Source organism: Leptonychotes weddellii, chromosome 7 (genome assembly GCF_054177405.1).
Source record: "Leptonychotes weddellii isolate Sample4059 chromosome 7, ASM5417740v2, whole genome shotgun sequence".
Classification (NCBI taxonomy): Eukaryota; Metazoa; Chordata; class Mammalia; order Carnivora; family Phocidae; genus Leptonychotes; species Leptonychotes weddellii.
The window spans coordinates 38,079,688-38,106,809 of record NC_138375.1 but is presented as its reverse complement, the minus strand read 5'-3'; the positions used below and the strand labels follow the sequence as shown (position 1 = coordinate 38,106,809).

Below are 27,122 nucleotides of genomic sequence, written 5' to 3'. Positions count from 1 at the left end.
CCAGGAAGGAGCCGGAACAAGCAGAGGCATCTGCCCCACACAGAGGGGCCTGCAACTACAGCCTCCTGCGTTTTCCACAACTCCCCTAAGACCACCCCAAATCCCATTATCCAAAGAGCCCGTTATCATCTGACCAAGCTGCTTTGCGCAAATGGACATGACGGAAGACAAAACCACAGAAAAGGGACGGAGTGGATGGAATGAGTCAGCATCGATGACAACAGTGAAGGATTTTGGCACAAGGAAAATGATGTACCGGATGGCATGCAAACTGGTGTTCCTGTGGGCTGAATTCAGCCTGTAGAAATGTATTTTCTTGGGCCTGCATAGCATTTAGGTTTTCATTAAATTCGTTGCTCACGTGGACATACCATGAGATTTCATCTGAAAGGTTTTTTTTCCCCTCCCTAAAATCAGAACTGGCTATGCTGGGTCCACATTCCCAAACAGCAACAGCTTCTCCAAGCCAAGTAACAGCTGCCCCTTTCGATTTTATTCATCCATGCATTCAGTCAAATTCTAAATATCAGTATGTATTTAACTCTACTGAAAAGTTTCGTGAACAGCCTGTTAGACATTAAGCCTTGGACACTTGCACATTTCACTCAATATTATTACCTGCCTGACTTTCTCAGGCACCTGAGTGTGTCACCTGCTCCAGGTGCCAGACTGGCACGGTCCCTCTGGAGGGCTCGGACCCCAGTGAATTTTAAGCCCACTCAGTGGGAACCTCACCCCCTGAGAGCTCAATGGGCTCAGAGGTTGTGGTCTGGGGAGTGCTTGCCTGTGGCCCTTCTTCTGACCCGCAGCCAGTGACCCGGTGACCTCTTCCCTTTGGGTTCCTGCAGCTGATGCGTTTGCCAGTTTGTCGGATGGGCCCCGCACGCCTCCTGCCTGGGGGACCCAGCCCAGCCCAACCATTATTAGGGGCAGGATCCTCACCTCCAGATTATCCAGGTAAACAGCCACGTTGTTCTTCATCTCGGTCACACACAGCGACACCCAGTGGAACCTCTCTTCTAAATCATCAAATTCCTTGTCTTCTGTCTGAGAGGAGAGCGACGTTTGTGAGAGCTGAGAATATCCATGCCCAGGGAGAGAAGGGAATAGCGTACGCCCACATCCGCGTCCCAGGCTCTCACTGGGGACCACCTTTACCACAGCCCTGCCCATCAGAGCCAGTTCCTCCAGCCCCAAAACTGAGTGGACCGGTTAGAGGCAGTGAGTGCTGCTTAATGGTTTTGTACTCAGATCATGGAATCAGATACACAAGCATCCGAGTCCTGGCTCCCTAGCTGTGTGACCTTGGGCAAGTGTTTTACCCTCCCTGAGCCTGTTTTTTCAGGTGCAAATGGGGTAATAAAAACACCTACTTTATTGTGTCGATCAAATAATGCCTGGGGTAGAGTAAGTACTCTATCAACCTGAGCTGCTCCTAGTGGCTTTTCCAAGCTGGTTCTTTGCTCAGACCCAGAGATTAGCTCTCCTATCTGCATACAAGGATACTCAGAGAAAGAGCACACAGGACGCAGTGGAGAGAGCCCTACCTGGCCCTTCAGAATCACGTGAGGGTGCCGACTCGGCCTCCTCCTGGCGATGCAGTGCTGAGAGGTTACTTTGGTCCCTTGGCGCCCGCCTCCTCATCTCTGAGAGGACTCTATGCCACCTGCCCCATCCACTGCCCAGTCCTGCCCCGTGGAACGGCTGGATGCCACCCGTCCTCCACCTGTGCTCACCCTGGGCACGAGCCCCGCCTCCTGCTTCAGCAGCTGGCTCAGCCGGGTGGTCTTCTTGGAGAGGGTGTGTGTGTTGAGGCGGGCCAGCCGCTCCCGGAGGGTCAGCTGCTCCACTTTGGTGTACTTGGAGGCTGCACCAACAGAGGAGAGGGAAGGCACGGGGTCCAAAGCTGACCCAGGCAAGCAGGCATCCCGGACACCCCTGGCAAGGCGCCTGCTTGGGCCCTTTTCTCAAACATCAGTAGTACGCCTGTCTGAACGGCCGCTCACAGAGGGAGAGCCCAGGTCTTGCTGCAAGGTGTGAGCCCTGGCTACACGGCTGCCCGCCTGCCCAACTTTGGCAAGGCGCCACTCGTTGGGCCTGTTTCCTCATTCATAAGTGAGACCAGCCACCTTATATGGTTGCTGGGAGGATCACATAAGATAGTGGGTCTGAATGTACTTTCTAAAGAACTCAGTGAGAGGTGAGTTGCATGAGGCTCCTGGGCCAGTGTCAGCCAGGCCAGGCTGGGAACCACACTCCCCCACTCAGGTGCAGGGCTTTCCACTGATCTGTCACCCCGGGCCTGAGTCTGAAAGCCAGCTCTGCCTCTCACCAGCTCTGGGATCTACAGCAAACGATTTAAGCTTTCATTTGACCTGACTGTGAGATGGCGCTACCAGGGCCAGCCTCTGAGGGTGACTGTAAGGATCAAACCAGATAATGAATGAAAGATGTGTCACAGGAACTAAATTATCACTATTATACCATCTACATCGTGCAGTTGAGTTTGCTCTCCACTTGGGACGCTGCTTCATTTTCCAAACCTTTCTGTTTTGACAACCTGAGAGTTCCCCACCCACTAGTTGTCCTTCCCAAGGTGTATTTATATATACTTGGCCTCCTCCGTATTCATTTCTCCTCCACAGTATAGCAGCCATGTGGTTTGCATGGGACTGATCTCACTTTGGTTCAAAAGGTGGGTGCTAGCTGAGATAAGCCAATTCATAGAGTCCCAAACCCCTGGCCACAGTGATTGATACATAAGCCGGGCCCAAGCCAATTAGCTCATGGCATTCCCCTAACCATGGTAACTGGTTCAGGGTGAGCACATGACCCAAATGGGTCCTTTCAGAATGATGCTCCAATCTAATTTATGACTAAGGGGAGAAAGGCCCTGTCTTATCCTAGAGGGTATGGTGTGCAGATGTGAATCTTGGAATGGCAATAGTCATTTACTACTATGAGGGAAGCCAGCCTGAAGATGAAGCTGACACACAGTAAAGAGCAGAGATAAGAGAATTATTGGGAAATGGAGCCATCACCCTGATCAAACCCTACCTAAAGTCCATATTGCCTCTGGACTTGTGGTTACATGAGCCACTACATTTCCTTTATTAATGAAGATAGTTTCAAATGAGTGTTCTTGTAGCTGGAAGCATTCTCACTGATATAGCCCCTAAATTCCCCAAGTCCTTACCCACTTCCTTGCGCCTCTTGTACTCATTGATGTTGGTGTTCACGTCCTGGAGGGCAGAGACAGCCCTCTGAAGCACAGGGTAGGCACTGGCATCAGGGACTGTGTTCTCCAGGATTTTCTGCAGCAGCAATGGGTACTTGGTAATCCTCTGCAGAGGGATTACCAGTAAGAAACTGAGGCCAGAGGGCCCAGCTTGTGGCCTGAGGGAGAAGGCTGGCGTTAGGTAGGGAAAGCCCACCATTTTGGGCAACAGGAGTCCTGGACTCTAGGCCCAGCTCTGCCTTTTAACTCACTGTGTGCTCTCAGGCATTTCACCCTCCTTACGTGGTTCTCAGTTTCCTCATCTGTAATGCATGAGGTCTAGATGCTAGACAGGCACGGCTAGTTCTCATTGTACCCCTTTTCTGGGCCCTGGTTTCTCATCTGTACTAAATGCAATGGTGAGTTCTGTCCTCTGCTTCCTTGGCCTCTCAGCAGCAGACACAGCTGACTAGTCCCTGCTCTTGAAACACTTTCTTCTTTTGGCCCCAGAGATGCCCTTCATCCTGCTTTTCCTGCTCCATGGGCCATTCTCTAGGCCTCCTCTGCTGGCCTCGATCCAATGCCAGAGCGCCCTGGGCCTTCCCTCCCCTCCACTCACTCTCTTACTGACTTCATTTAGTCTGATGGCTTTAAACACAGCCCCAACCCAGACCTCTGTTTCCAGCTTCTGTCCCGAGCTCCAGACTCACACAGTCAACTGCCCGTGTGACATGTCCATGGCTATGTCCCAAGCACAACTCTGTATGCTGGACATCCATTTGAGATTTCATTCAGTAAAATGGTTCTGTGGCTTTAAAAGTTGAAAGTTTAAAAAATAATCACAGGAACTTTATATGTTTATAGAGATGCATTTAAATTATTTAAGGGTAGGGCGCCTGGGTCACTCAGTCGGTTAAGCATCTGCCTTCGGCTCAGGTCATGATCCCAGGGTCCTGGGATCGAGTCCTGTGTCAGGCTCCCTGCTCTCCAGGGAGTTTGCTTCTCCCCCTGCTCTTCCTCCCACTTGTTCTCTCAATCTCTCTCTCAAATAAATAAAATCTTAAAAAAAAAAAGTATTTTTTTTAAAAACGTAGTTAATGGTAAAAAGTCATGATGTCTATTATTTGTCTTTAAACAGTTTAACATAAAAATAGATGAAGCAAAATATTAAAACTGGTTAATTTTAGGTAGTGGTATATGTTTGTTACATTCTATTTTTCTCCAGGTGTGAAAATTTTCACTAAAAAAAAGTAAAAAATAAAACAAAACACAAGAATGAGTAGTGTCAAGATCCCCTCCAGATGCACTATTCGATGAATGGATGACTTTTTCCAGTCCCTTTCTTGTTGATATCAGGGATTTGCAGAAAAACTACCCAAATCAATGGCATCTGGGAATAGGCTCCCACAGTTTTCCCTTGATCATGACCAGAAGCCCTCAGACCTGCCTTTCAAGAAGCCCACGAGGGTTTCAAGTCTCAGTGTCTAAGCATGCCTCATCCAAGAAGACTCACAGATGCTGCTCACAGCCCTTCTCTGGCCCCTCTCCATGGTACCCTTGCCTCTTGCTCTTCCTCCTAAGGAAATATTTCCAGACCAAATGTCCAGGAAAGATCAGTCATGAGGCTAAGAATAGGTAGAGCAGGTGGGTGCCCCCTCATTAGCTGCGGGGGGTTGTGGGGGAGGCAAAGGTAGGAATACCTGTCAGGACATGCCTACGTTGACCATCTGCTCTCACCACGGGTTTCCTAGCACTTGGCTGACCACAGGCAGGGGAGATGGAAAAAGTCACCAGATATTTGCAAAACTCTGTCCTCTGGGCTTACTTTCCATGGGAAAGGGCCAACTGCCTCATGGGGACAGCTGTCCACAAATAAGAGCACAGGGCATCTTCAAAGAGAGGATCACAGCTCTTCTCCACAATTATCAAGGAGTCATGATAGAATTATAGCAGCCTTTTACGATTACAGCTTTTCTAAGGTAATCTGAAGGAAAAAAAAAAAAATATATATATATATATATATATTTTTTTTTTTTTAAAGTAGGCCCAACAGGGGGCTAGAACTCACAACCCTGAGTTCAAGACCTGAGCTGAGATCAAGAGTCAGATGCTTAAGTGACTGAGCCACGTAGGCACCCCTGGAGAAAATTTTTTAAGTGGCCTTTCAAACAGGCAACAAAAATTGAAAGATAATCCCCCACCCCCAAAAAAAGGAGAGGGGAAGGGAGGGGAGGGGAGGGGAGCGGAGGGGAGGGGAGGAGAGGAAAGACCAAAGCAAAGCAAAGCAAAGCAAAATAAAGCAAGACAGATAATCCCCAGAGCTGGGTGGGTATGCGGAGACAGGCCCGCTTACATTTTCTCAGTGGGAGCCGTGATTGGTAAGATCTTTTTAAAGAGCAGTTTGGCAATTTGTAAAATGTACAAATCCTTTGCTCCATCAGTCCCACTCCAGAAATCTACCCACAGAAATGTCAACTCAAGCGAGCAAAGATAAAGGCAGAAGTTACCAGCAACTCTACTTATCACAGTGAAAAACTGCAAACAAGCCAGATACCATCAGCAGAGGGTTGGTTAAACCACCGTAGTCTGTGAGCTGCCTTGGAAAGGAACTCTGTGCAGCCATTAACAAGAACATGGTAGAACTATTCCTAGTGTTGTGAAAAGATATTCATAGCCATAGTTAAGTGAAAAAGTTGCTGGGGCACCTGGGTGGCTCAGTCAGTTAAGCGTCCGACTCTTGACTTCAGCTCAGGTCACGATCTCAGGGTCCCGGGATCGAGCCCCACGTCGGGCTCCCTGCTCAATGGGGAGTCTGCTTCTCCTTCTTCCTCTGTCCCTCTCCCCTGCTTGTGTCCCCCCTCAAATAAATTTTTTAAAAACTTAAAAAAAAAAATAAAATGAACGAAGATTGCCCATAAAGGAAAACAAAGATTATTTGCCTTCCCCAAACACTGCCTCAGCCGTCATTCTGAGATAGTGGGTGCTTTGTGCGGGACCGATCAGCCTCTGCAGGGCAGCCTCTTCCCCACTGATAGCTGCAGAGCTTCCTGCCTACTGCAAGGGCAAGCCTTTGATCCCTTGGCCCGCAGGTGGGAGCTGCAATAAGAGACAGGATAAACTGAACACCCTACCCACTCACCCACTCAAATAAAAGGGTAGCAGGCAGCATGCATTTTGGAATCACAAAGAATCCGATTAGATAGTCTCATCCATCCTAACTGGATAAGAAGAACCACTTACGAGAACCACTTACTACTGGTTGGTCTGGTGATTCTAGTCGGCTAAGCTCCAGAAACAGTCCCATGATCATAAGCACAAGAAGGCCAGGATTACTGTTTCAAGAGAGAGAAGATAGAAAGCGATGCTGGCAGGAAGAATGACATTCCTGGGGCAACATTAGACCAGGGGCTCTCATTGAGGGCACGGTGGAAACTTGCAGGCACTGGGCTGCTCCAGGCACTTAGTGGGCAGGGACCAGGGCAGCAGCCATCTGCAAGGACTAAGCACTAGAGTGCTAAGTCTCCTAGGTCCCTCTGGATGTGCACAGTCTGAATGAATGCCTCAAAATGTGCTGCAATTGCAAGAGCGGAGATGTTTTTGTGACACTCCGACTCCATCCAGTCACTTACCATAGCACTGCAAATTATTATGATGCTACCTTTCATAAACAAGACCCAGATCATCTACTAGAACATCATACGTCCTACTTCCTCACTTCCTCTGCCCCCCAGAGCGTAATGTTACCCCTATGTCATTTATGTTGTTGTTTGCTGCTTCTTATCATGCACAAGTAGGTCAAATTTGCTCTCATTGCTACTTGTCATTCTAGGGCACACACATTCTCTGTGCTTTCCTTTTTTGATACGCGTTACGTGGAATGGCTTCTGACTTTTCTTTCCTTGAATCCAAGCTTATTTATTATGTGTAGGTGCCAGCGTCTGATTCCTTCATTAGGTTTTCCAGGGTAGGGGTGCCCAAACATTGGCATGCTGAAATACATTATGACTTTACTAGACATTATTTTCCTTTTACTTCTCCTTTTTATTACAGTTAAGCCATTAAATTTTCTTTCCAGTTCCGTATACAGGTAGGATATTTATATGTATTTCGAGACTGTATGTCAGGAAAATAATTTAATGCTTGTTATAAAAAAGGAGCATTGAGGAGCACCTGGGTGGCTCAGCTGGTTGAATGTCAGGCTCTTGATTTTGGCTCAGGTCATGATCTCAGGTCATGAGATTGAGCCCTGCATTGGACTCCGTGATGGGCGCGGAGCCTCCTTAAGATTTTCTCTCTCCCTCTCATTCTGTCCCTCTCCCCTACCCCTCACTCCCTCTCTTAAAAAAAAGAGTGGGGGTGCCTGGGTGGCTCAGTCAGTTAAACGTCTGCCTTTAGCTCAGGTCATGATCCCGGGGTCCTGGGATCGAGCCCCGCGTCGGTCTCCCTGCTCAGCGGGGAGCCTGCTTCTCCCTCTGCTGCTCCCCCTGCTTGTGCTCTCTCTCTCTCAAATAAATAAATTCTTAAAAAAAAAAAAAAAAGGAGCATTGAAACCACTAGAGCCGAGAGCCACAGTGTGGTTTCAGAGAAATACAACCCCTGCCTAGTCAAGACAAGGATCATAGCGGGGGTTTACAGAGTGTCACTTGGGTACAATTGAGTCCAAACCCCCATGAGGTATAGTTATCACTCCCCCTTTACACATAGGGAAACCAGGTTCTGAGTCATGAAACGGCTCTGCTCAGGTGAGATAGGGGCACAGCCGGATTCGCCACTGGGCAGTGTGGCACCAGAGCCCATGGAGGCCAGGCTGGTCTGGCCGGGAAAGCCCAGAGTGTGGAAGGCGTGACAAACCGCAGCCTCTGTGCCAACCAGGGCCCCCCAACACTGCTTCTAACATGTCTGAGCTAGATGCCAGTATTTGGCACCTGGGAGATGTTATATCAAAGTTTCTGACTTCTTTTGAAAAATCAGAGGCTCCAGCCACACTGGACTCATATTCCTACATGGCAATTGAAGTGGATGGTTTGTAAAATAGGGCTGTAATTACTCTGCTCACAGTATGCACACCCTTTGTTGTGGTGGCTGCTGTATCCACTTTGAATAGGACCCCGAAGCCCCTCCCCTTGAGAAGAAGGGTCTATTTTTCCACCCCTTCGTTCTGTCACAGAATGTCAATTCCCAGCCAAGACCTCCAAAGGCCTTCCCCTGTCCTCCACCTCGCTTTTCCCTCCCTCCTGCTCTCTCCCTGTCTCAACCCTGTGACCACCATGTGAGCAAGCCTGGGCCACCTGCCAGATGATGAGAGGCTGTATGGCCAGAGCTGAGTCAGCTCACGTGTCTCAGATACACGAGAGAGCCCAGCCAAGATCAGCAAAGCTGACCTACAGCTGATCACAGGCATGTGAAGGTGCTCAGCCAGGGCTAGAAGAATCGTTTACTGAGCCCGGCTATATTGCTAACGTGCAGGAGAGTGAGCCAAATAGATGTCTGTCTTAAGCCGTTCTGTTTTGGGGCAGTCTGTTACACAGCGAAAGCTACTTGATAGAGCAAACATCAGCAGAAGCAGGGCTGCAGCTGCCCTCTACACAGGGTCTGTTGGCTCTGGTTGGCCACAGTCTACACTGCTCCCTTTTGCCCCACACGTGCCACCCTGCTTCCCTCATTTTCGTTACCTGCCTCTCTCATATTGACATGTATTTAGTGACCCTTGCAAAAGCCTAAATTTGTAAGACTCTCGGAAGGATGAATCAAAGGGGGAAGTGAATGTAGTTTTTTTGGGGGTAGAGGGGGCCAGGACATGGGTAACTGAAAAGGAGGCTTCAGGGGGTTGAGGGGATAGGCAAGGGAGAGGAGGAGGGGAGACAGCAGGAGCTCCCACAGGAGATAACATCATCTTCAAAGATCTAAATCTACACAGTCTTTCTCTTGGGTGTAAAGGGAATGTCTAAATAAGATAAAATAATAGTAGCCTCTCATCCTCCTACACTATTCTGATTTCCAGAAAATGACCTTCATCTATCTCCATTTGGGGAGCTTGTCCTGGGGAAGATAGAAGCCTTTTTGAAACAGAAAAGAAGCAGAACAATCCCAGGCAAGGAAATATAAACGACTCTTAAATATACAAAGAAATGACCAACTTTAATCATGAGAAGTAAATGCAAAAGGAAACCACACTGAGACACCGTTTGTCACCTCTTTCAGTTGCAAATATTCTAAAGTTTAATGACACACTCTGGTGGGGCTATGAGGAAACAGACATGCACACCTTGCTCATGGTATAGCTTTTATAGAAGGAAATTTTGCTATATTAGCAAAATTATCCAAACATACTTTCTTTGACCTAGCGAGTCCATGACTGGACATTCACCTTACAGAAACCCTTGCACCTGTGGGGCACCTGGGTGGCTCAGTTTGTTGAGCATCCAGCTCTTGATTTTGGCTCAGGTCATGATCTCAGGGTCATGAGACCAAGCCCCGCATTGAGTTCCACGGTAAGCATAGAGTCTGCTTGAGATTCTCTCTCCCTCTCCCTTTGTGCACACTCCCCCCACTCATGCACACACTCTCTCTCTAAAATAAATAAATAAAACCGTAAAAAATACTTGCACTTGAGTAAAATGACATATGCTCATGAATAATCACTGAACACTATCTGTAATCTCCAAAGAAAAGAAGCACATCAATGTCCATTAATAGAGACCAGTTAAATAAACTGGGGAGCAGCCATGTGGTGGCAGAACATGCTGTTCAAAGGCTCACACATGTATGTATTGAAATGGGAAGATGTCCAAGATATACGGTAAGTGGAAAAAAGATACAAACTTTCTCTAAAAAGGCAGTAAAATGAGAGCATGTATTTGTATTTGCTTCTATATGCATAGAGGAACTCTGCAAAGATTCACAAGCAATTTACAAGTGGTTAGCTTGACTTTGGGGCTGAGAGTAGTATTTGGGTAGATGAAGGGACAGGATTAGACAGGACAGGACAGGATTGTGCTGCATAAATTTGGATGTTTTAAAGCTTCTGAACTACATAACTGTTCTCCATTCAAAATTTTAATTTAAAAAATATCTGTTCTACATATCTCTATCTAGAGCTTCTACCCACTGGTGCTAGCTCTGGGTGGTGAGGCCAGCCAGGGCAGCTTTGATCCCGTTTCATGGGGCAGTTTTCAGCTCTCTGCGGAGAGGCCTTCCGAGGTGATCCGAACCTGCCTCATGCCACTGTGCCTACAGCACGTGGTTCCCCCCCAGCTCACCACCCTTCCCTTGGGAGACATGAGTGCTGTCCACCAAACATTTCTGCTTTTCCACCTCTGGACACCCAGGCAGGGTGGCACACCCTGGCCTCTGGGCAGTTGGACAAAGTCATGGGATTTGTTCTGGCCCATGAATTATGAGAAGTGATGAACATCCTTTCTGGTCTGAAGCACCTGATTACCAGCATCAGACCCCCCAAACTCTCTCTCTCTTTTTAAGGATTTTATTTATTTATTTGAGAGAGAGAGAGAAAGTGAGAGAGAGCATGAGAGGAGAGAGAGTCAGAGGGAGAAGCAGACTCCTCGCTGAGCAGGGAGCCCAATGTGGGTCTCCATCCCGGGACTCCAGGATCATGACCTGAGCTGAAGGCAGTCGCTTAACCAACTGAGCCAGCCAGGCGCCCCACCACCCCCGGAGCTCTCTTGCCCTTTGCCATAGTTACTGGCAATAATCCAGAGAGTGGCTGCTCTCTGGAGTGAGGATGGCACAGAGAAGAGCCTCAGGTCACCTGCACTGGAGCATAGGAAGGTATAAACCTCTGTTACTGGAAGCCACCGAGAGTCGGGAATTGTGTGTCTCTGCAGCCTGATCTGACTGAGACACTCCTGCAGCAGCATGAGCCGCACCAAGGAGGGGTGAGACCTGGACAGCTCCTGACCCCAGGGTCAATGGCAGCAGGGGGGCGAGCTCACTGGTCTGCTACTCACACCACTGCCTCGATGATGCTCTGAATCTCTCGCTGCAGCTCTGGCTCCCTCCGGTAGGTGTCAAGCAGCAGCAAGGCCTGGTCGTAGCTAGCACAGTACACCTTGTAGACTCGCTCCAACTCTTCGTGGCATTCCAGGAATAAGTTACCTGATGGTGCAAAAGCAATAAGGAGCCCTCAAAGGCATATCTGCACATCCCCTCACTTAGGACATGGAGGTGGTGAGTGAGACAGCTAAGCCCTCAGCTCGGGAGGGAGACTAGACTGATAGGCCTAACCAGTTCCGTCACTCTGGGCAAGTTACCTCTTCTTCCTGAGTTTCCATGTTTTCATCTCATTTCAAAAGGCTGCCATAAGAATTATGTGACAGAATGTTGCAGAGCTCAGGCTGGTGCCCTGGGAGTCTTAATAAAGTGTAGCGATATTTACGGCAATAATATTCATAATTCTTATATTTGTACAGAGCTTCACAGTTCACAAAACATACTCATTGTATCTTTACAATCACCCTGTGTGGCCAGTACAACTTCAAACCCCTGGTCTACAAAGACACCCTCGAGTAGAGCACAGGTAGTCACAAGCATGGACCTGGAGTCAGAGAGAACTAGGAACAGATCTCCAGCCAACCCCTCCCCTGGGGCATAACCGAGGGCAAGCACTTGACCTCCTGGACTCTCCATTTCCTCATCCATAGATCGGAATAAAAATAGTATTCACCTCTAAGTGTTTTTCTGTTAGGACTAAATCAAATAATGCATGTAAAAATACCTGACGCAAACTTTACTCAAGAGATATTTACCAACTGCTTATTTATGGATTATACGCCAGGCACTCTTCTACGCTCTGTGAACAAAACAAAAGCCCCTGCCTGATGGAGCTTACGTTCTCGTGGCGAAGCCAGACAATAAGTAAATACATTACATATGTCACAATGTGATGATACCAAGAATCAAAACAAAGCATTAGAAAGTAGAAGATCTATGTAAGGAAGGCCTCCATGAAGATGTGCATGTTTATCAGAGACCAGAAGTACCTGGCCCTGGGCATGCAGAGTGGAGGCAGCACTCCAGGCCAATGGAAGGAAAATGCAAAGGGCTTTAAGCCTGAGGCAGGAGCGCACTTGGCATAAGGGCAACAGCAGGAAGGCAAGAATAGCCAGAGCAGAGTAAACAAGGGCACAAAGCAGAGAAAATAAAGAAGAAACTGCAGACAGATCACACAGGGCCTCAAAGTAGGTAGGTAAGATGGAGTAGTGTTTGGATTTTATTCTAATGGTGTCAGGAAGCAACCAGAGGGGTTTGGGCAGGGATGATCTGCTTTCTGTTTTAAATCGATCACTCTAGTGCTCAATTTCAGCAGCACATATACGAAAGTTAGAATAATATGGAGAAGATTAGTGTGATCCCCTCACAAGAATAACAGGCAAATCTGTGAAGCATTCCATATTTTTATTTTTTATTTATTTTTTAAAGATTTCATTTATTTATCTGACAGAGAAAGAGAGAGCACACAATCAGAGGGAGCTGCAGAGACAGAGGGAGAAGCAGGCTCCCCACTGAGCAGGGAGCCTGATGTGGGGACTTGATCCCAGGACCCTGGGATCATGACCTGAGCCAAAGGCAGATGCTTAACCAACTGAGCCACCCAGGCGCCCCACATTCCATATTTTTAAATCAGAAATTTATAAGATTGGTTACCTGCAGCAGGTGGATGGGATAGGGTGGAAAGAATGAGGGAATGGGATAGGGTAGTAGGGATGAGAAGTGAGCATGGATTGGATGGACTGGAATTGTAGGTATCAGTATGAGCTCATGTTTTTAAATATATAAATACAGAGATAGATAGATAGATATAGAAAGAAATGTAGATAAGTGTATATGCATACATTAGTGTGTGTGTGTGTGTGTGTATTTCCCAGCTCTATTACCTGAGAGGGCCTAGGGACAATGACATCCCAGGGACAAAGAGCACACCTACAGCCTAGAGCTTGGTGTCTAAATACCATTCCCCCCAAACAGGAACCAGGGCTCCTAGGAGAAATGGTTGATTCCAAGGATGGGGCAGGGAAATACAAGATGAGCCAGGAACATCCTGTGGTGTCAGAAAATAAGAATGTGCTCAAAAATTGTTGGAGGCATACCAAAAGGACACAGGAACCAACTCGAAGGAGTTCTCAATGGCCAACACTGGTACAATTTGAACAAGAAAATAAATAATGATAGTACTGGATTCTGACTCATGGAATAAAGTAAATGTTTAAGAGTCCATAGTGTCATAAATAAATAATTGAACAAATGAATGGGCATGAAGGGACAGTTCTTGCTTATAGAAAAATTGCAATTAATAAAGGTAGAAGGGGGCGCCTGGGTGGCTCAGTTGGTTGAGCGACTGCCTTCGGCTCAGGTCATGATCCTGGAGTCCCGGGGTCGAGTCCCGCATCAGGCTACCTGCTCAGCAGGGAGTCTGCTTCTTCCTCTCCTGCTCCCCCCTCTTGTGCTCTTTCTCTCTCTCACTTTCTCTCTCAAATAAATAAATAAAATCTTAAAAAATAAATAAATAAATAAAGGTAGAAGGAATAAGTGAAATTGAAATTACCATGAGAATACCAGTAATAATTATTGCGGGCAAGAACCACTGATGGAGGGGCGCCTGGGTGGCTCAGTTGGTTAAGCGACTGCCTTCAGCTCAGGTCATGATCCTGGAGTCCCAGGATCGAGTCCCGCATCGGGCTCCCTGCTCGGCAGGGAGTCTGCTTCTCCCTCTGACCCTCCCCCCTCTCATGCTCTCTGTCTCTCATTCTCTCTCTCTCAAATAAATAAATAAAATCTTTAAAAAAAAAAGAACCACTGATGGATGCTAAAACTAATGGGTAAAAGTTTGAGATGAATTACGACATTTGCATAATATCAAAGTTTTTCTCCATAAGCTATTTATTAATAACAAGTGGGAAAAATAGTAACTTTATAGTGGAAAAACACAGAAGATATTACCTTCTATCAACCATGTGATCAAAATTAACATTATTCTAAGTAATAACATATAGCAACATCACGTGCCCCTGTTCTGAGGCACTAAGAAGGACAGGACAGTGGCTATATTGCCAAAAATGTACAATGTCAATTTAAGAATGAAAATAATTTTAATTTTATAGATATATAAAATGTTTATAAAATATGCACTTTTATAATTTATAAAATACAGATCGTACATAAACTTTTATAAAATCTATAAAATCATTTTAATTTTAGTAACTTCAAACTTCAAGCTGAGGGATATACTACAAACCTGGCTCAGACTCTTCAGAAGTGTTATGGTCACAAAAGACAGACAGACTAAAGAAGCCAAGAGAACATGCAATAAAATGAACTGTGGTAACCTAGATTGGATCCTGGGCCAGAAAAAAGACATTTGTAGGAAAGCAGGCAAAATGTGAATAAGGTCTTTAGAGTTAACAGTGTTGCAATAATGTTAATTTCCTGGTATCAACAATTGTACGATGGATATCTGAGATGTTAAAGTTAGGGAAAGCTAGATCAAGGGTTATATAGGACCTCTGTACTATTTTTGCCACTTTCCTATAAATCTAAAATTACTTTAAGATTAAGAAAGTTTAAAAAGAACTTTGAAGACATTATGCTAAGTGAGAGCCAAACACAAGAGGACAAATATTGTATGATTCCACTTCTATGAGTTTACCAAGAGTGGGACTATATGAGAGTTCCCTGTACATTCTACTTACTTTGTCTGTAATCCTAAAAGCACTCTAAAAAGTAAAGTCTATTAATTAAAAAAAAAAAAAAAGATCTATACTATGTTGAGACTAAACTAGGGGTCAAAAGTGGTTACAGGAATGGCTGTTAGAACACTACCTCAACTATCCATAAGAGTCTTTGGTTGTCCATCCAGGGGGAAGTGGTGAGGATAAAGAGAAATGTGTTAGCCATTCAAAAGGGGGTGGGGAGCTGTGGACCACAGGAAACCCAGCAGACCCTACTGCCTGCTGAAGCTACAGGCTGGCCTCTGACTTGGACCAGACCCCGTCGGACACATGGGATGGTGCGTAGCCCAGTGTGGTCCAGCTTGCAGCCACCCAGTACTTCTTTTCCTCTTGCCTTATGGTCACAGACCAGGCTAAACAAGTCACAGTAGTGGAAAAGTTACTCTCAGCATCAAAAGAATACCTGTAGCTGGGATGAATCAGAAAGATGAGAAAGAGAGTCAAGATGGTCAAGAGTTAGGGCTCTTGACTCTGCCTGGTCAAGCTGTGTGACCTTGAGGAAATAAATTACTGAACTTTTCTGAGCCTCCGGTTTTTCTTTAGTAAGATAGAGACAGTAATAATAGTAATCAACAAGTCACAGCACTGTGAGAATGAAAGAGCTAGTCCGTGTTACTTAGAGTCGCGGCTGGCACGTTTCAAAGAGGCAGAAACTGAGGCTCAGAGACACGAAGGAACTGGTGGGTGGCAGAGCCTTGCCAGTCAGACTCCAAACCATTAGACCCGCACCGCCCAGATGCAGTAGTCACCAGCTACACGTGGCCTTTGGGCACTTGAAATACGAGAATCTAGACTGCGATGTGCTGTCAGTATAAAAGACACTGGATTTCCAAGACTTAGTACAAAAAAAGAAGTAAAATATCTCATGAATAATTTTTATATTGATTACATGTTGAAATATTAGTTTGGACATATTGGGATAAATCAAATATATCATTAAAATTAATTTCACCTGCTTCTTTAATTTTCTAAATGGAGCTACTCAAAAATTTTCAATGAAATGTGTGGCTCGAATTACATTTCTATTGGACTGCACCATGGTGCCTTCTGGTGAGACAACCCGGGGTCGATACTCCTGTGAATGTGAGAGTTGTGTTGGACTCATTCGAAAGGACAAGGGACCTAAGTCACCTGGGAGGAAAAAAAGCCTGTTAAAGACAGCCATGCCTAGGGGCGCCTGGGTGGCTCAGTCGGTTAAGCATCTACCTTCGGCTCAAGTCATGATCCCAGGGTCCCGGGATGGAGCCCCGCGTCTGGTTCCCTGCTCAGCGGCAAGCCTGCTTCTCCCTTTCCCACTCCCCCCTACTTGTGTTCCCTCTCTCGCTGTGTCTCTCTGTCAAATAAAAATAAAACATCTTTAAAAAAAAAAAAAAAAAAAAAGACAGCCATGCCTGAGGTCCAAAAATCTTTTAAAATGCTGGGGCTACAGGATTGGGAGAAGGGCTTTCCTTGCATAGGAAGGCATGGGGGCCGGATCAGGAATACAGAGCTGGCAGAAGCCAGGGCAGTCTTGACCCAGCACACAGGGTACCAAAGAGAAGAGCCATGTGGATTCTTTGTGCCTCTTTTTGGCTAACCACAAGGGGCAGAGGATGAGGAGGCTATTTTCTGTAGACTCTATGAAGGTCAGGAAATAGGACTGCCAAATTAGAGGGGAAAAAATATACAACTGAATTTTAGTTAAACAATGAATACATTTTTAGTATAAGTATGTCCCAAATATTGCATGGGACATACTGATACTAAAAAAGTATTCATTGACAGGGGCGCCTGGGTGGCTCAGTTGTTAAGCATCTGCCTTCGGCTCAGGTCATGATCCCAGGGTCCTGGGATGGAGTCCCGCATCGGGCTCCACACTCAGTGGTGAGTCTGCTTCTCCCCTTGAGAATTCTTGTTAATTTTGTGTTCACCTGTCTTGTATAGGCAACAGTGACTCATCCACATTGCTGTTTCAATAAGGAACTCTATTTTCAAGGGAATAATAAACACGTAACACACAGGCTCTACTCCATGGAAGCTGTTCAGTCCACAACTGACAGCACTGGCTACGGGGACCGACGGCCGAGCTCAGATCCTGGCTCTGCCACCAGCTGCGTGACCTTGGCAGGTCACGTCTCCGCTCTGTGCCTCCGTGTCCTCACCTGTAAAATGAGGTAACAGCATCTACCTTTCAGGGTTGTTGTGAGGATGAAATGAGTTAATACATGGACATCGGAACAGTGCTAAGCATTTAGCAAACACTCAGAAAGTGGGCTGTCTAAAAAATATCTGTCCTTGCTATTTTTAATCCCCATCATCATTCATGTCTCAGAAAGGGGAGACTGGTGATGTAAAGGCCAGGGAACTTGGGTGGGCCCTGTGCGGGGTGCCCTCCCCTCCTCCTCCCCTTCTCTACTCGGCACCCCTACACCTTACCTGCCTGACTCCACTCAAAAAGTGCTCGCTTCGGCAGCACATATACTGACTCCACTCAAAAACCCCTGACCCTGAGGTTCTGTCAAGTGACCCAGGGCAACAAGTGAGAAGAGACTGAGGGACACAGGTGTGAGGTTTATACCCACGCGTCCCTCCTCCTTTATGCTCCAGAGGGTCCTCCTGACCATTCCAGAATGAGGACACTCCCACCATCGCTCACCGGGGTGACAGTAAGGCCCCTGCGGGTCTCATGCTTCCGCGCTTGCCATTCCCTCACAACCCACTGTCCACAACAGCCAAAGAGGTCATCAAAAACATAAATGGTACCATATCGCTCTCCTGCTCAAAACCGTCCAATAGTTTCTCATCACATTCTGAATAAAATCTGAACTCCTTACCATGGCCTAGAAAGCCCTACATGATCTGGTCCTTCTCCACCTCTTCCATCTTATCTCCTAACACAATCCCCTCACAAACTCCCCTGGAGTGACACTAGACTTCTTTCTGTCTGTCCTTCAAACATTCTAGGTTTATCCCTGCCTCAGGGCCTTTGCATAGCCATTCTCTCTGCTCTCCCTCCACATCCCATAGCTGTCTCCTTCCTAATATTCAGGTCTCAGTTCAAATGTCCCCTTCTTAGGAGGACTACTCTCATGCCCAAAGGTTACTACATTTGTTTCTTTTCTTCAAATTCTAAATTATTACCTAAATTCTCGTTTATCTGTTTATTGTCTGTCTCTCTAACTTGTCAAGCCTTAAGAATGAGAACTTGGACTCACTTGATGCTGTGACCCCAGCACACAGCATAATGACTGGCAATGCTCAGTACATAACTAAGCTTAGTAAATAACTAAAGGCTCAGCTGGGTCACTGACCAGTTAGTCCCTCCTTGTCTCTGGGCCCCGGTCTCCTCTTCTGTAAAGTGATGGGATGGGCCTGGATATTATTTGAGGGTCCTACCGGCTCTGACATGCTGTGTTTCAGGGATTCCCCAAAACAAACTCCCATTGAGCTGCATTTCCCTGGAACTCTGGGGACAGTGCAGCAATGCCCACATGCTGAGGACAATTCCACGGGAATCCAGGGCTGACGATGGCCTTGTCTTTGCTCACCAATCAAGTGCACTTGCTCCTCCTTCCTGGATGCTGTCTCTTGCAGATCATGAAGAAATCTGCTGTTCACCTCGATGACATCATCGATGTTTGAGAACAGGACATCCAGATCTCCCTGGGGCAGCTAGAAGGAACAAAGAAACCATAGGCGTCTCTGGGAGTTGAGAAGAGTGACTTTATTTGCAGGCTTTGGAGATCAGTCCAGAACATTCACACCTTCAGGGTCCTATTACTCCTGGGCAGATTGCCCCAGTGGAATGTTTGCAAGGCTTTGAAAAACCTTATAACTTAGGTATAAATTAGGTGTTCTCATTACTCTACAAGAAGAGAGGAAGAGACGGAGGGCTCAGCATGGAATGAAAGCTGAACTGGGGTTTTAGCCTAGATCTGCTGGCAGCCATCATGTTTCTTGCCTCAGTTTCCCTGTCTGTCATATTAGGGTGGAAAGCTGGACTTCCTTCCAGCTCTGACATACTTGGCACCCACCACCATTACCTTGAGATGTATTCTGAACTCCAGCTACTATAAACTGGCAATATCACTGCAGGACATCTATATATGTGCATGTGTGTATACAGGAGATTGTGTGTGTGTGTGTGTGTGTGTGTGACTATCCTGGATGCACAATCAAGTAGGAAAACCTAACTGTAGAAAAATCTCTAGAGTACGCTCTTATTTTTGTTAGAATAAGTAACAATCTGTAGTTGTTTGTTTAATGCCTATAGAGAAAAATCCTAATTTCTGGAGGGTAAAATATGAGAGGACATTCACCTTCCACATTTCCTACTTGAGTATTCCCTTCATTCATTCAAGAAACGCTAATTGAAGTCTCTGATTTATGAGTCCAGAACTGGGGTTATATTGAACTAAACAGTCTTTGCCCTAATGGAGCTTACATGCTAAGGGATACTTTACATTTTACAGAGAGAGCCCGTATTATTTTTGAAATCAGGAGGAAAAAAAAGATGCAAAAACCCATCATAGTGATAACTTCTTCCTGTTGCCATCTCCTAAATGAGACAATTAGAATATAGGTCAGTTTAAGCAATCTGTTCTAAATTTGATAAAGGGCTACTTTATCCATTAGCTCACTTAATTCTCTGAGGTGACTATTCCTCTCTCCATTTACCAGATGAACACGCTAAGGCACCGATGTGTTAAAGGCCTTGCTGAAGGCTGCATGGCCAATAAATGGAACTACCCCGGCTTACATACAGGTGACTTCCAACCACCATACCTTCCCCTCTATCAAGCCTGCCCCTGGAAGAGATGTGGGGTCTCAGAAGCCAGGACCCACGTCTGCCCCTATTACGGGAAGCTATGTGCAGCCCCAGTACCTGCTGCAGGGAGCTCCTGATGTCGGAGGCACAGAGGCGGAGCATGTGCAGGTAGGAAAGCTCAGTGTCAATGAGCTCCCTGACAGCCAGCCTCTGATGCAGCAACAGTCTCTCCCCAGAGACCCGGCCTTCTCCGTCGGGACTCCCTGTCCTGGAGGATGGCTCATCAGTCCCAGGTTCAGCCATATCAGCAGGTTCTAGGAAAGGCAAACACATCCCAACTCACTTCCGGGAGATCTACTGGAATACGCTGTCTCTAATCCAAAGACAACTACTCATCAAGCGGCCTAAAAACATCTCTAGCTTGCACACTGCAAAATGAACTGTGTATTAGCATCTGTGGGCAGTATCTGAACAATCTTAAAAGGTAGAACACAGGGCGCCTGGGTGGCTCAGACGGTTGGGCATCTGCCTTCGGCTCAGGTCATGATCCCAGGGTCCTGGGATCGAGTCCCGCATCGGGCTCCCTGCTCCTTGGGAGCCTGCTTCTCCCTCTGCTTCTCTCTCTCTCTCTCTGTCTCTCATGAATAAATAAATAAAATCTTTAAAAAAAAAAAAAAGTTAAAAGGTAGAACACGGCTCATAATTGTTGACATTTTCCAGGATTCAGATAATGTGCTTGCCTAGCTTTTCTTCTATTTTTCCCCCAGCTCTTGACCCAGATTTATTTGGTTCAGCCAAGTCTCTCCCACCCTCTCTCCCAGGGGTTCCCTTCTCTCTACCCCCACTACCCCACTCAGGCCTCACGACCCATCCCCTGGGCTCTTTCCACAGCCTCCAGGAGCACCTTTCCAAGTCTAAAGCCCTCTGCCTCTTGCTGCCACCCATGCCCATGCATCCTGGAGGTGCTTCCAGCTTAAACTTCCTGAAATAAAGTTTTTTTTTAGATTTTATTTATTTTATTTGACAGAGAGATAGAGAGAGAGCACAGATAGGCAGAGTGGCAGGCAGAGGGAGGGGGAGAAGTAGGCTGTCTGCTGAGCAGGGAGCCCGATGCGGGGCTTGGCCCCAGGACCTTGGGATCATGACCTGAGCCGAAGGCAGACACTCAACCGACTGAGACACCCAGGCGCCCCCTGAGATAAAGCTTTTGACCTTGGCATTCCATGCTGTGAGGCTTGAACGGCTCCCTGCTTTATGTGGTCCGGCTCCAAGCTCATTTTCCCTTCACAGACCATCTTCCAGCCAAAGAGAGCTACATGTTTTCCTCCAGGCCTGCATGGTCATTTCCTGCCTCTGTGCTTTTGCACCTGCTGGGCCCCCTCCCGTGTCTCTACCCTTGGACATTCATCTTCCCTTCCTTTTCCTGATACTCCCAGCCAGATGGACTTCCCGTCCCTGAAACTCCCACAACCCCTTTATCTCTAGGCTTAAAAGTACAAGTGACAGTACTGTGGACAACATGGCCTGAAAACCCTCCCTGCTACAAAACATCCTAGACATGCTGGATCAGGTATAACCAACTTCCTCTTCATAGCCCAGCAGGGCTTGCAAGAGAGGAAAGGAAATAGCAGGGTCCCCAAACAGAGAGAACTGGAAAGCAGAGCAGGAGCAGCTGAGCGGACGTGGCTGGGGCCCGGAGCAGAGGGGTGGGCAGGGAAAAGGGCATCACCAAGTTCAGGCAACCAGGGACTTGGGTGCAGGTGTTCAGGCAGGAACAGGAGATAAGCTTCTTTAGAGAACTGGGGCCCCCAAAGACTCCAATGAAATGGTGAATCAAAAAAAATGTCCCCCACTCACACAGAAGATGAAGTCATCTTGGCTTGGGTCCTACATGAGGACAAAAAGTCCCCTCTGAAAATTCATAAAAACAGGCTGGCCCTCACTGGGTTTTAGGTTCAAATTGATACTACACATGTGGCCCAGGTAACCCAAAGCTGAGAAATCAACAAGAACAGTTCTGGACTAATGCTACTCTGCATGCTCACAGAAATAAAATGTCTCCAGCAGCTAACCCTGTGTCCTGAAGATGAGTTTGCAATCCAAAATTACAAGAACTCCACAGCAATGAGCAGGATTAGACCCCAAGAACATCAGAGAGTCAAACTATCAGGTAAAAACTAAAATAAGCAGGGGAAAAAACCCCATATTATAAAAAAAATAAAGACCTGTATGATTTTGATTTTTTAAAGCACCAAGCAGAACATATAGAAATTAAAAATTAAGCCTTTGAAATTAAACACTGAATAGGCAGATTAAACAGATATCTAGAAAAGAGAAATAGCAAAAGGGCATACAGATCTGAAGAAATTATCCAGACTGCTAAACAGAGAGAAACGCATGGAAAATATGAAAGAGAGTTTAAGGGATCTGGATACTGAAATAAGAAGGTTCATGCATCAAATCTGAATTCTAGAAGGCAAGAATAAAGAAACTGAGGAGAGGCAATATTCAAAGAGATAAGAGTAAGAATTGTCCAGAATTTATAAAAAATATGCATTCTTAGATCCAGGAAGTACAAGTCCTTAGCAGGATAAGTTTTTAAAAAATCCACACCTAGACGCATTGAGGAGAAATTGCAGAACCTTGAAGGCCTAGAGAATTTATCTTTGTATGTTCCTCTTCTCAGGAAACTATGGGAGAATGTGCTCCACCAAAATAAAGAAATAGGAAAGAGGAAGACATAGGGTACAGGGGACTGGTGATTTAATGTGAGAGGGGCCAAGGAAATCCCCAGACAGGGGAAGGAAAATCCTAGGATTGACCGTTGGCTACAGGCAGATGGCAAGCAGTCTACAGTATTTCAGAAGGTGCTAGAACGTCTTGAGAACAGATTTATTGAATTGGTAAAGAATATGGTACATCTTTAGGGATAATCACACAGATCATACATACAAAACTAAGAGAACAAACCATCGAACAAACACAAAACAATTGTTAAAAAAATTGTGTAGAGGGCGCCTGGGTGGCTCAGTTGGTTAAGCGACTGCCTTCGGCTCAGGTCATGATCCTGGAGTCCCGGGATCGAGTCCTGCATCGGGCTCCCTGCTCGGCGGGGAGTCTGCTTCTCCCTCTGACCCTCCTCCCTCTCATGCTCTCTGTCTCTCATTCTCTCTGTCTCAAATAAATAAATAAAAAAATCTTATAAAAAAAAATTGTGTAGAAAAAATAAAAGTAATTGTATGTTACTGCCTGGTTCAGTTATAAATACGATTTACATACATTATAATGCAAGTGATCTAAACAGTATTATGTATAACTATACTGGGAGAATAGGGTAATGGGAGGGGCATATATATGTTGTAGAGGGGGAGTAAAAAACCCACTAAATCCTCATCTTCCGAAGCAGAAGGTCAAACAATACCTAAACCAAAAGCTCAACAAACAATGGTACCTGCATGCTCTTTAAAGACATGGAGGGACGGCTGCATGGTGCTGTCGGCTGAGCCTCCAACTCTGGTTAAAACAGAATGCCTTGTGTTCTCTCCAACTAAACTCCAGCTGATACAGGTATGGACAGGTAATTGACAAAGGAAGAAATTTAAATGGCTAATGCACAAATGAAAAGATGCTCAGTTCACTAGTAGCTAGGCAAATGTGAATAAGTAAAACCACAATGGGGGCACCTGGGTGGCTCACTTGGTTAAGAGTCAGACTCTTGGTTTCGGCTCAAATTGTGATCTCAGGATCAAGGGATCAAGCCCAGCATTGGGCTCCACGCTCAGCATGGAGTCTGCTCGGGACTCTCTCTCCTCTCTCTGCCCCTCTACCCTGCATTCGCACGTGCTCTCTCTCTCAAATAAATCTTTTTAAAAAATCTTTCAAAAACAAAAAAACCACAGTGAGATACCATTTCATGCCCATCAAATTGACAAAATATAAAAATGTTGCTGAGACTGTAATGAACGGGAAGTCTCATGTACGGATATGGTAATGTAACTTGTTGCAACTACTCCAAAGAGCAATTTGGCAATAACTAGAAAAGTTAAAAATGCTCACAGTGTCAAGCCAATCAGTTCTACTCCTAGATATATCCTACCTTTAAGAAACGTCACCGATACACGAGGAATGGAGACAAGAATGTTCACTGCAGCACTGCTGATAATGACAGGAAATTAGAAACAAGTTAGATGTCCATAACAGGAGAGTGGGTTATTAACTTGTAATATATCCATACCATGGAATTCTCAACAACAGTGAAAATGAACAAACTACAAAATCATGTATCAACATGGGTAGCCTGGCAAACACTGTAAAGAAAAAAAAGGGAAGTTCCAGAAAGGTAGATAGAGTAGAATACTATTTTCTTAAACTCAAAATATGTAAAACAGGGGCACCTGGGTGGCTCAGATGGTTAAGCGTCTGCCTTCGGCTCAGGTCATGATCCCAGGGTCCAGGAATTGAGCCCCGCATCAGGCTCCCTGCTCAGTGGGGAGCCTGCTTCTCCCTCTCCCTCTGCCTCTCTCCCTGCTCATGCTCTCTCTTCTATCTCTGTGTCTCAAATGAATAAATAAAATCTTTAAAAAAATAAAAAATAAATAAAATATGTAAAACAATACTAGATAGTGTTTAGAGATATATACATATGGAGCACCAGTATTAAAAATTTTGTGGACATGATTAACAATAAATTCAGGATGGTAGCACCCTCTGGAAAGGGAAGCAGAGAAATGGAATTGAGGACATATCAAAAGGGATTTAATGGCATCTGAAGGTGTTTTGTTTTGTTTTGAGTTACATTTTTAATTTTGAGATAGAGATTCACATGCAGTTATAATAAATAATACACTGGTTCCATGTACCCTTTACCCAATTTCCTCAATGGTAACATCTTGCAAAACTCTAACACAATCTCACAAGCCAGGATACTGGCACTGATACAAGCAAGATAGGGATCATTTCCATCACAAGGATCCCTCATGTTGCCTTTTCACCCACTTCCCTCCATCCTCACCCCATCCTTAATCCCTGGCCACCAGGAATCTGTTCTCCATTTCTATAATCTGGTCATTTCAAGAACGTATGTGAACGGAATCATTACAGTGTGTAACCTTTTGAGGACTGACTTTATTCAATCAGCATAATGCCCTGGAGATTCCTGTAAATTGTTGCATGTATCAATAGTTCCTTCCTTTTTATTGCTGAATATAGGAGAAGTTTTATTTGCTTAAAAATAATGAAGCACATTGGGCAAAAATGTTAAAATTAAACAAAGATAGGCGGTAAGAACGTGGTATTTGTTTCATTGTTCTTTGTTCTTTTCTGGATGGGTAAAGTATTTCCTAATATTTAAAGCGGCACACATCCCATTCAAACGTGGACTTGGTTATTTAGGGTAATTTAGGACCAGGCCTCAGATTCCTGGCCAGACACTAAGCGCTTAGAGATAAGATGAGCACCCATTCACCTGGTTCCTTCACTATTCCTCACAATACCGATGATACTTGCATATATAAATGGTCCTTTGGGAGGGACTAGTAGTAGCAGAAGTTTCTGTCCTGGGCCATAAGCACTGTGGATCAGATGATCTGTAAACTGAGCGGGGAGAGCAAAGGGCCTAGAAAGATCCCGGAATGCATCTGTCTAGTGCACTGCTCTATTCCAGCTCTCGAACACTGTGGCCTGCTGACCTGTCCCTGGCCTGAGTCGCTGACACTCACCACCCTGTGCATAGGTTCTCTAGAAAGATCCCAATAGGCTTTCAGGAGAGCTACTCAGAACCGTTGCTAAATAAACAAAAAGCATACTTTATAGAGAACTGCTAAATATTTAAAATAGCATTAATTTGCCCTTAGGTTAATTGCAAGCTAGACCTCCAAGCAGGCCCAGCAAAACCTCTCTCTGTAACAGCATTTTGTTATCTTATAGTCTGTATAATGGAAAGAAACACACTTTTATTTCTTTAAAAATACTATACATTAGGGACACATGGGTGGCTCAGTCGGTTAAGCGTCTGCCTTCAGCTCAGGTCATGATCCCAGGGTCCTGGGATCGAGTCCCGCATCGGGCTCCCTGCTCCGCGGGGAACCTGCTTCTCCCTCTGCCTCTGCCTCTCTCTCTCTCTCTATCTCTCATGAATAAATAAATAAAATCTTTAAAAAAAATACTATACATTATTTGGCAATGAAGAGGACTGAAGTACTATGTGCTCCAACGTGGATGAATCTTGAAAACATTATGCTAGGTCAAAGCAGTCAGTCACAAAGGACCACATATTTTATGATTTGATTTACATGAAATGTCCAGAAGAGGCAAATCTGTAGAAAAGAAGATCACTGGGATCCTAGGCTGAAGGGATAGGGTATGGAGCGTGGGGGCTACTGGGTATGGGTTTCTTTTGGGGGTGACGAAAATGTTCTAAATTTATTGTGGTGATGCCTGCACAACTTAGTGAATATACTAAAACCACTGATGTGCCCACTTTGAGCAGGTGAAATATATGATATGAATTACAGCTCAATAAAGCCATTAACCAGGAAAATATTATATAGCATTAGCTGCTGGCAAGGATGCAGGAGAAACGAGATCGCTCATACATTGCTGGTGCGAACGCAGAGTGGTACAGCCGCTCCGGAAAACAGTTTGTCAGTTTCTTTAAAAAAGAAACATACACTTACCAGCAATCATACCCCAGGGCATCTATTCCAGAGAAAGAAAACTTATGTCCATACGAAAACCTGTCCACAAATGCTCATAGAAGCTTTATTTGTAATAGCCAAACTGGAAACAAGCAAATGTTGTTTTAATAGGTGAGTTTAACAGGCGAATGCTTTAGGGGCACTGACTGGCTTAGTCAGTAGAGCATATGACTCTTAACCTCAGGGTCATGAGTTCAAGCCCCATGTTAGGTGTGGAGCCTACTTAAAAAAAAAAAATTAAAAACAGGCGAATGTTAAAAAAAAACCAAAACAACTGGTAGATCCAATACAACTGAATACCCAGAAAGAACAGGGAATGAACTATTGATAAACTGCAATAACCTGGATGGCTCTTGAGGGTATTATACTCCCTGAAAAAAAACTAATCTCAAAAGGTCACACACTGTGATTCCATTTATGTCATGTACAAAATTACAGAGACAGGGAACAGATTAGTGGTCACCTGGTTAGGGGTGAGGGTGAAGGGCAGGTCGGTGGGACTATAAAGAAAGAACACCAGGGAGGGACGCCTGGGTGGCTCAGTCGTTAAGCATCTGCCTTCAGCTCAGGTTGTGATCTCGGGGTCCTGGGATTGAGCCCTGCATCAAGCTCCCTGCTCCGTGAGAAGCATGCTTCTCCCTCTCCCACACCCCCTGCTTGTGTTCCCTCTCTTGCTGTGTCTCTCTCTGTCAAATAAATAAATAAAATTTAAAAAAAAA

At 45.6% G+C, this 27,122-nt stretch overlaps 1 protein-coding gene and 1 non-coding gene across 8 annotated transcripts in view; one reads left to right on the top strand and one right to left on the bottom strand.

Moving 5' to 3' along the window:
* The window catches only part of ARHGEF37 (Rho guanine nucleotide exchange factor 37), a 47,100-nt gene that overhangs the window by 14,552 nt on the left and 5,426 nt on the right, over positions 1-27,122 (bottom strand). For 2 of the 7 annotated variants that reach the window (XM_081826167.1, XM_081826160.1), the window contains exons 2-9: positions 23,805-23,863; positions 23,160-23,266; positions 19,826-20,022; positions 18,489-18,612; positions 11,185-11,332; positions 3,197-3,396; positions 1,737-1,867; positions 943-1,047 (exon numbers count right to left, since the gene is read on the bottom strand). In XM_081826167.1, the coding sequence (XP_081682293.1) occupies positions 943-1,047; positions 1,737-1,867; positions 3,197-3,396; positions 11,185-11,332; positions 18,489-18,612; positions 19,826-20,022; positions 23,160-23,196 (942 nt within the window). In that variant the 5' untranslated portion in view covers positions 23,197-23,266; positions 23,805-23,863. Of the gene's footprint in view, positions 1-942; positions 1,048-1,736; positions 1,868-3,196; positions 3,397-11,184; positions 11,333-16,871; positions 17,245-18,488; positions 18,613-19,825; positions 20,023-23,159; positions 23,267-23,804; positions 23,864-27,122 lie in introns of those variants that run through there. The other 5 variants (XM_081826165.1, XM_081826162.1, XM_081826163.1 and 2 more) reach the window with 4 other exon arrangements.
* Positions 12,526-12,633, top strand: LOC115943735 (U6 spliceosomal RNA). The gene has a single exon (XR_004078330.1). It is a non-coding gene; the product is annotated as a U6 spliceosomal RNA (small nuclear RNA).